The sequence below is a fragment of the Anopheles marshallii genome, chromosome X (genome assembly GCF_943734725.1).
Source record: "Anopheles marshallii chromosome X, idAnoMarsDA_429_01, whole genome shotgun sequence".
NCBI lineage: Eukaryota > Metazoa > Arthropoda > Insecta > Diptera > Culicidae > Anopheles > Anopheles marshallii.
The window spans coordinates 12,331,183-12,340,645 of NC_071325.1; the positions used below are offsets into that span (position 1 = coordinate 12,331,183).

At 43.5% G+C, this 9,463-nt stretch overlaps 1 protein-coding gene across 1 annotated transcript; it reads right to left on the reverse strand.

Annotated features, from left to right (window-relative positions):
* Window positions 1-2,238: 2,238 nt before the first annotated feature.
* On the reverse strand, window positions 2,239-9,147 carry LOC128719832 (histone deacetylase 4). The gene is made up of 12 exons (XM_053813473.1): window positions 9,137-9,147; window positions 7,463-7,613; window positions 7,285-7,392; window positions 7,047-7,178; window positions 6,895-6,965; window positions 6,581-6,720; window positions 5,802-5,945; window positions 5,097-5,338; window positions 4,591-5,019; window positions 2,776-4,506; window positions 2,393-2,697; window positions 2,239-2,299 (listed from the first exon to the last, which is right to left on the reverse strand). The coding sequence occupies exons 1-12, from the start codon at window positions 9,145-9,147 to the stop codon at window positions 2,239-2,241; spliced, it is 3,525 nt and encodes a 1,174-aa protein (XP_053669448.1).
* Between the last annotated feature and the right edge of the window lie 316 nt (window positions 9,148-9,463).

A 9,463-nucleotide genomic window follows, 5' to 3' on the forward strand; every position in this document is an offset into this window, starting at 1 on the left:
ATACGGTAGTAAATTATATTCAAGATATACCATAGTAATTCATGGTAATACACCATAGTAATACATATCAGCATCATCAACGATAGCGTAAAGCTTTGATGCTTTCGTGTACGTTTGTTGTATGTACGTGGCATGCCGCCGTTGCAAAATAACAGCTGTTTGGTTTGGTAGCAAGAACATTCTCACATCTATCAATTCTTTCACATCCATCGCCAAAACACGTTTGTTCTAACAGTAACCCACATGATGCATGATAAGCCAGAATTATATAATTATGTCGCGTTTTGTTTTTCCTTTTATAGACGAGAAAGATTGAGAAATAACGAGATAGAACTATTCTGAGATAAACAGAAATAAATGACATTATCCAAGAAAGTAAACGAAAAATCCAACAATACCACAACCAGGATGTTTGGGCTTTGAATCTCTGATCTGCCGTGACTTTACGAACTTGAATTCCAAATATTCATGTGTGTGTGTGTATGTGTGGACTGTTTTTATGAGTGTTTGTGTGTGTTTGCAAGTTGTGTCATGGTTTTTTTAGGGATATTTAATTTGTCTTTTTCGAAAGTATTCTTAAACATAGCATAAATTAATTACAAAGTTACGGTGCCACTACAAGCGATCTTCGCGCTTCTCTTCGTTTCTGCTGAATGATTGCAGCGCTACTGTTCAGCTATTCTTATGAATGTCGTTCGAAATTTGAGTTGCATGTCCTTTGCATGGCCGTTTTTTACTATATGTTTTGAATTATTGTTATTTCAACGGCTTCCAACATTTGTCAAATAACCTAGCTAAAGCTTGTCTAGAATTCTGTTGATGTTCCACAGAGCGAATGACTTCACTTCAGCACTTCATTTCACTACACTTCACTTCATGGGTTAAATATGCCGATACTTCTAACAAATAAATTTTGATGGACATTTATGCTCTTGATCACTGTTTTAGTTCGATATCAAATATGTGGGTCATAGCGTTATCAATATGAAAGCCTAAAGGAAGCGGCATGATAACAACTGAATGTGTTATGTGTCAACACAAGCATCAAGTTTTCGCACTTCTACCTTAAAACCTGCTCAAAATCAGGAACGACATTCATAAAAAATGCTAACGAAGTCTACCACTCTCACTCTTTCATCGCTTGCGCGCGCGTGTGTGTGTGTGTGCGTACGTGCGTGTGTATTTTATGTGTGTCCAATAAGGCAAATAAAAAGCAAAAATTTATGTAAAAACTCTTCCCTACAGTTCCGATTACATGCAACCTGTACATGCATTAAAGTTTCGAACATTTATGTGTACCCTTCGATAATGTTAGTTTGTTTCACATTGTTATTTTCTTGAGTTTGTTTTCTTGTTGTTTTTTTTTGCGTTTTTGCTGTCGTTTCCGTAGCGGACCCGTTTTAACAAATTAATTCTATCACTAGTAAATATGAAAAATCCATCCATATAATCCATATATGTAAATGACGGATTCGTATGCAGCGATGTCTCATTGACGACTCCACTACAATCAATCGTCTTCAAACTTTTAGTTTAGTTCAATTTTAGAACACGTGTAACATCTCAATCGTTAAGTATGAAATTCCTTCCACCCTAAATAATTACACGTTTTAATAAAAACGACCCTTTCACACCAATTGCTCCTGGAACACTATCTTCGTTCGGTGCGCGTATTTTAACTTATTCTGCCTTGCACGATATGCACCTTGCACTGCGTAAAAAGCGTAGATAGCATAAGTTAGGAGCTACCGGAAACACATAAACAAAATATCCATATTCTAACCATTCTACCAACGGCAAAGTCGATTTTCAATCGACATCCGTTTTGAATGTGTTTGCTGCTTTTTGCTCGTACAGTGCCATTATTCGGTTATGAACTATTGCACCGAGCATGCAGTATTAACAGAGAACAGAGTTACATTTACACATCACATTAACTCGTGTTTTCTGTCTTTGACAATGTGTATAGTAGTGGTAGTTATACACACGACACACAAGAAACAATTAACAACATTTCAAACGTCTCAAAGACGATTACTAATAAAAATACATATTCCTCCCATACGCAAAGTGTAACATTTCCAACAAAGAAAGTGTCCTCCTCTCTTCTGTGTGTCGACGGTTTGCCTATCATTCTTTGTGGCTACGTCAGGTAATGTTCACGCAGAGTGTGCCAACACACACAAACATACAAACATATATATATATATGTATATATATGTGGATCTATTTTAACGATTATTTGGACTCATCTTGGTCCATCGGTTCCTCGGAGTCTTCGCAGGACACATCAGATGTTCTGTGTGTCGATTGTGTGTGTTGACCGGAAAAAGAGAAATAGAACACTGTTATTTTAAAACAAGAACAACCATTTAAAATTTACGAACATTACCTCTTAAGGGACTGCATCGAGAGCCCCGCCATCGCGGTAACAGTGTCCGATTCCTCTCTTTCGCTGCTGTGGGCCTGCAGCGCGGATAGTCCGACAGTATGAGCAAATCGCTTGACGCATGGCCAGTGTGACACCTGAATGGCAATCGTCTTCTGCAGCGTTTCGATTGCCGCCTGACAGGGTGGCCGTGCCAATTCGGACGGTGCGATTGAGGAGGTACTTTCACCTAACAGTGCTCTTACGCACTCTTCCGCAGAATCGCAAATTGCCGGCAAATCGTAGCCTCCCTCCAGCGCTAGTACAATCTAGAGGAATTCAACAACAATCAAATTATAATTAAGTACTTAATCAATGCAATGGATTAAAAAATATGTCACCCTTACCTTGCCGTTGGCGAGTTGCATCAACTCACGCGTTAGATAGCCAAAGCAGGCAGGTGAAACGACATATCCACCGAGTGGTGCCGGATGCCCTACAGCAGCATCAAACCCAGCCGAAACGAGCACAATGTCCGGGGCAAAATCACGCGCTATTGGCATTACGACTGTGCGAAATGCCGCCAAATACTCTGCATCTCCCAGCGGTGGATTAACGCCGCCCGACCAGGCCACATTCACATTATAACCAAGCCCGGTGCCAACGCCACACTCAGCTGGTCCACCCGTACCCGGAAAAAAATTACCGTCATCGTGCCGATGGACCGACAGGTAGAGTACGGATGCGTCGTCATAGAATGCCTGCTGCGTACCGTTGCCATGGTGCACATCCCAGTCGACTATCAGGATACGACGCATCTCATGCGGCATTCGGTGTCGCAACAATCGGGCGGCCAGCGCAATCGAATTGAAGAAGCAAAAACCCATCGCAGCGTCCGCCTCGGCATGATGGCCCGGTGGTCGTACTACGGCAAATCCGTTACGGTTTTCGCCCCGTGCCACCTTGTAGCTTAGGTCAATGACGCACCCTGCCGCCATACGAGCGGCAGCCGCGGTATGATGCTCGTTCCAGGTCGTGTCCAAGTCGACGCCAACACCACCGCAAGCAAGCCGAACGAAACTTACCCGACTCGTATCCACCTTCTGCCGGTTAAGCTGACTGGTGCCGAACAGTAGCGCATGTCCTTCAGTGTGAACCGTTTGCAACTCCTCTTGGGTGGCTTTGCGTGAACGCAACTTGTCGCAGCGAATCGCCAACCCGGTACCGAGCAACCGCGCCCAAATGCTCTGCAAACGTCCACTATGTTCCGGATGGTTCGCGTTGTCACCGCACGCACAAACGTGCTTGAGCATCAAGCTGTCGAAGGCAAGCCCGGTAGTGGTTGTTCGTAGCTTTTGCTCGCGACTCGCCCCGATAATTGCCGACGCGGACGAGGAGGTAGTAAGTTGCAATGCCATCCCTGGCGGACTGCCGCAAGTAGAAGACGAACCCGTCATTGAACCAACCACGGCAGCCGTGGTGCCGGCCGCTGAAGCAAGACCCTCGTGCGTGTAGCTCAGCAACGATCGACTGCGGTTCTGCACGGTCAGATTTACCGGCGGCGGTAAATCGTCGTCACCACCGGCAGACGATTGGCCTGTGTCGGAAAACATGCTTTGCTGGGCCGTCTGGTGACCACTGCTTCCGCCCCCCATCGAGCTCAGGTGTACCAGTGGGCTGGAGGATGTGCGCGATAGTGGTCTAAGCAGGCTTGCCGCTGCTGTTGCAGCAGCAGCAGCACCACCACCACCAACGCCGCCAGATGCATGATGCGTGTAGGGATCTTCCAGCACCGACAGCTGTATCGAACGCCGCATAAATAATTCACGCTCGCGGTGATAGTGTTGTTGCTGATGAATTAATTCAGAAAGATGCTTTTGCTGTTGTTGCGCAGTATGACTACCGAGCTCATCGTGCGTTTGGGGTAGAAGGTGCGATTGTGAGGTGCTTTTTATGACGCTGTTGGCCAGCACCGTTTTGGGTGGTTGCTTTTTGTCTGTTAGGTCGATCACCTCGTTCGATTCTACCTCTTCGCGCAGTTGCGGTTCTCGGTTCACGCAGTTGGCGGCACGCGTAAGAGCCGTCTGGCGGATCTTTTGTTTCATCAACAAATGCTGCTCATACGCTTGACGTTCAGCCTACGGAGAAAATAATATGCATGTGTGTGCAAAACTTTGTTACTCATAGCGCTTATTAGTGTGCAGCAACGAGCCAATAGTTACCTCACTGTTCTCAAAGTGTGTCTGATTGATGTTCATCATGGCAGCTGCTGCTACACTGTTCGCCCCGGCCAACATCGGATGTCCGAGCGGTAACGGTGCCGATTGCGTGCGTCCCAGCGGCCTATGGCCCTGTTTGTGCAATCGGGCTTGGGCTACGTGCGCATCCGTGATCGACGGTTGATGATGATACACGTTCGAAGAACCGGGTACGGCGGAATGTAATGCACCGGTAAGATGTACACGGTCCAAACCCACCACACCACTGGCGGCTGCGGCTGCAGCTGCAGCAGCCGCTGCAGCGACAGCTGCTACATTTTGGTTGCACTGCTGTTCCGTAATATCCAGCATTGGATTGACGAACGGTACGCTAGCACCCTGGCCGCTGATAGTGCCTATACCGAGGTGTCTCGGTCTGGCTGCGTTGATAGTCTTCAATTTGCGACCAAACGTAAGTTAACTATTAGATATGAACAGTAGATGGTGAGAGAGAAAACAAAAACATTTACCAGATGAGCAACGGTGGCGGCTGACGAGCCAAGGTGAGGCCGACCAAGGGAAATGTTGGGCATCGACGGTGAGCTGAACAGTGACAGATCGTTGATACTGGCGCGGGATGCAACCGAACCGTACTGAGGATCTTCGTTCTCCTCCTGTATCGGTGCATTGGTGGGTGAAGCACGGCTGCCCACCGTTGGTGGAGAGTTCGGGCCCGAATCGGTTGTGGTGACGTTAGCTGCAGCCGCACAATCTGAACAAATGGACAGGATGAGGTACAATACTAATGAACATAGCTCGACAGACAGAACCCAGGTTGAAACAGACAAAGGATGAAACAGAGGCGTGTTTACGCTAAATGCAGGCGATCGTGAGATCGTGGCCAACGACATAGATGGCAATAGAACTCTTAGCGATAGCAACTAAGATTACGGATGTTAGTCAAACGGTAATCACGCACACACGCACGCATTTTACGGGAAGGATATTCGTTTTAAACCTTCTGGTTAGAAGCTAAGAGCCCGCTTTCAATTGCGTTAAATGCTAACAAAAAAAAAAACAGCTAGCATGGAAAACAACGAAAAGAAATTGTATCCTGTATGATTTGACTAGATCGATGCCCTTATTGACCCCCTGGTTCGATACAATGTTGATAGCCGCTGTATGAAACTGGAGATATTTAAGATATATTGTAAAGATTCAGGGACGATACGTACTTGTTTGCGCGAGCGCCTGGTTGTGCTGCTGCTTCTGGAGTCGGCGCAAACGCTCCTGTCGACGGGCGGCCAGTGGCCCGTTTAGTGAACGCTTCTCAATCACGCGCTGCTTGAGGCGAATTTTCAGCAAGTTTGGTTCGGATGCTGCGGCGGTAGTCAGTTAGTGAGTCAGTACTTCGGTATCAGTAAAAGCGGGAAAGTTGCCTCAAATACAAATATACATATATATATATGTGTGTGTGTGTGGGGAGGGGAGTGTATATGGGTACGATACAAAGAAAGGGAGGGTAATAATAATGGTAAAGGAATGAGGAAATAAATGCAGGATACGGGAAAAAACTCTTTTCAGGACGTGTGGCTAGGTTTTGTTACAAACATTTCATATTTCTTTGTTTTAATTAAACTTTTAATTACAACAAACAATACTACACGTTAGCGAATAGATATTGTTAATATTTTCTGAACAAATCTATGCAAAACGCGAAGCCATATATATACATATATATATTCTTCTGCGTTGAATTCAGAATAAACACGAGTTTTGGTTGCAATAGAGTCACAAAACATTTTTGCGCTGCGCTTTGCTTCATTAAATCACATTCAAATGCTTGTACACACACACACGCACATGCAGGTATATACAAACAAAGGATATAAGTAATGATATATATTAATGAACTACACAAAAAATGGATACAGATCGAACGCTGCATCTGTTGAATGCAATGCAAATCCGGCATGACTGTGGATAATACGTGCCAAATTAAATAAAATCTTACCTGTTTTGCGGAGTGGAAAATCTGGATCGTACTTCGAGATTGAACTCGGCGGTGGAGGGATTTTGTAAGGATGGGAACTAACAGCCGCTGCAACGGCACCGCCAGGGAGCGATTCACCGGATGATGATTTCACGACACCCCTGCAGATAGAGAATCGACAGATTAATGGTCATCACATATGCTTCAAAGCTATGATTTTTTTTTGTAATTATAAGTAATAAATAAATTTTGGCTTTTTATAGAGTATTGCGAGCTTAGAAATAGTATGGATGGTAACAAAAACGTCCTACAATTGTTTTTCAAACGTAATTTACCAATTTCTGTATGGCAACGGTGAAGACAATCCGTTCGATGCTGCGGCCTGTTTTTTCTGTATTAAGAAAGTCTGAAAAGTTGAAAAAAAAAGAAATGTATTAGCCAGTAATGGTAATGTTGTTTGTTTTATGAACGCTTGTCGTAAACGTACTTGTAACTTTTGTTTCACCTCCGAGCTTGCGTTTGCACAACATTCATGTTTCTCTTTGCGCTTGATTGCTTCGCGTTCTCTCCGTTCACGTTGTTGGGCTGCTTCCTCCGCCATCTTTTGATCGCGTAGCTCCTTGAAAACGTAGATAACAAACAACAAAAAGAAAACATATTAAAAATGGAATTCGATATATATTGATAGCGCAAGAAAAGTTGTACGCACGGCTAAGATTAATTACCTGAAATTTGTGCTCCAACTGCTGCCTATGCTGCATCTCGAGTTCCTTATTCTTCTCCTGGAACGCATGCCACAGTTTTTGCTTCTCCAGCTCTTGCTCTTTTTGAAGCTGTTTACGAGCGAAAAGAGATATTAGTAAAGGTTCTAGAAGAACAGGCAAATAATTTCATTCCCCTTACCTCCAAAATCTGCTGGCTGATGTCTGCCGGGGCCGTTATCTGTGACGATGAGCTACTGTTGAGAGCGATACCGGTGTTCGGTACGACTAGTACTCGGTCTCTTCCCATGGTCGAATCACGTGCCATTTCTGTATAAAAAAAAGCATGGTATCTTTAGAGCTTGCGACTACCCGAATCCTACATCCTACTCAAATATTGCACGTTATTCATTGAATTCACTGTATAAAATATTTAGAATTACGTAGAAAAAAATTGTACATCGATTTCGAAGAAAAGCAAAACCATATTTATATCATTTGAGTGCTCCTGTATATCGATACACTTGAAGTTGAAATTCCAAAGGCTTGGAAGGATGCGAAAAATGCCAGGATATGTAGTAGCGGTAATAAGTGAACACAAAAAAACACACGCTTCCTACGAACACACCCGCACCCGCATGTGGGAGTATGGCTCTATGTGTGGGCGTTGTGTTGAGTGCTTCATATACGCAATAAAATAAAAGGTACGCCTGGAGAAGCTATTTTTAGTCATAAATCGATAGACTCTGCCCTTTAAACCATGCCAATGCGCTAGCACACCCACCAAGCCGCGCTCCTCAGCTTTCCTACTCCCTCCCCCCGATCCGCCATTGCTATTCCGTCATCGCGTGCTGGTGGAGTGTCTATTACCAATGGAGTTTCTAACATGCCTTCAACAATTCCGAATAATAGTAAAGATGGAAATGTCGATTGCAAGGAATTATGCGAGAAAAATGTGTGCGTCTGCCTTATATTATATCTTTCTTCATACTTTTCCAACAAGAAGGGATAATTGTAGTAGAATACGGTTTCTGTTCTTTCTCCGCCATCGCTTCCATTGACATTCGATCCGTCAAAGGATTCCATTGTAGTGCATAGAAGCATAGAAATATAACTAAATGCAAAGGAACTTCAAGAAAGACTCATTGTCAGTATTTATATATGCGATATTCGATTGTTATTAGTTTAGCAGCAGTGCACTACGTAAGTTATTGAATAACGTAAAAGAAAGATTTCCTAAATCTACCTTCTATCTTCTTCTATCTTCTTTCTTACCGATCTATCTTCTAACCACTGTAACCCAATCTCCACATTCTTGCTAGATGCATCCTAACAGAATAGGTGTGAACCAATCGATAGGATTCTTGAGATTTTTATGTATATCATCTCCACAACTGGAGCTCATTGAAACATCAACATTCGCGTTTTTTTACAATTATTTGCCTTTAGAGTCCTGGATGTGCTGGATTGGTCATACCAAGATTGAACGCAGCCCACTGCGTAAACTATCAACATTAGACGACATTTGTTATAATAGTGGACATGACGGTTGCTGAAAATGATCTAAATCAAAGAACATACAGTGTATGTATGGTCGGCCAAGGTCAAATACCATATCCATGCAAATGCCTGTTTAGCCGAATGTCTATATATAAACTCAGCGCAAATCCCCTAGAGGGTACACAATAAACACACCAGAAAGAGCAAAAATGAGTGGAAGAGAGAAAGAAAAAAGAGAGAGATATATTGCAGGAAATAGGGATTCGTATCTCTATTCAACTTAGAAATATGCAGTATATTGTAGTAAAGATGGATGATACATGAATGTCTAAGTGCAACAAGATCGAATACACGTATACCCTTATTTTTTTCTTACGTTATGACCATAGTATGCAGGTGTTAATTCTTTTCAAAAGCATAACAAATGTATGTGCATCAAACCTTGTTATTTGATCGCAGTCGGACGTAGTACGGGCTATGCATATGAATAATGGTGACTTAAACGCTGCCTCACAATATTTTAATGGATGATTATCGTTTGTGACGGATATACCTTACCAGTTATCGCCATAACACATCACCTGCAATCTACCCTAAAGCAGAAGCAATGAGGCACATGCGTTATTACTTCTACATTATCTAAATTACACAAAGAGTGTTTGTGTGCGTGTGTGTGTGAGAGAGAGAGAGAGGTACCACGGTG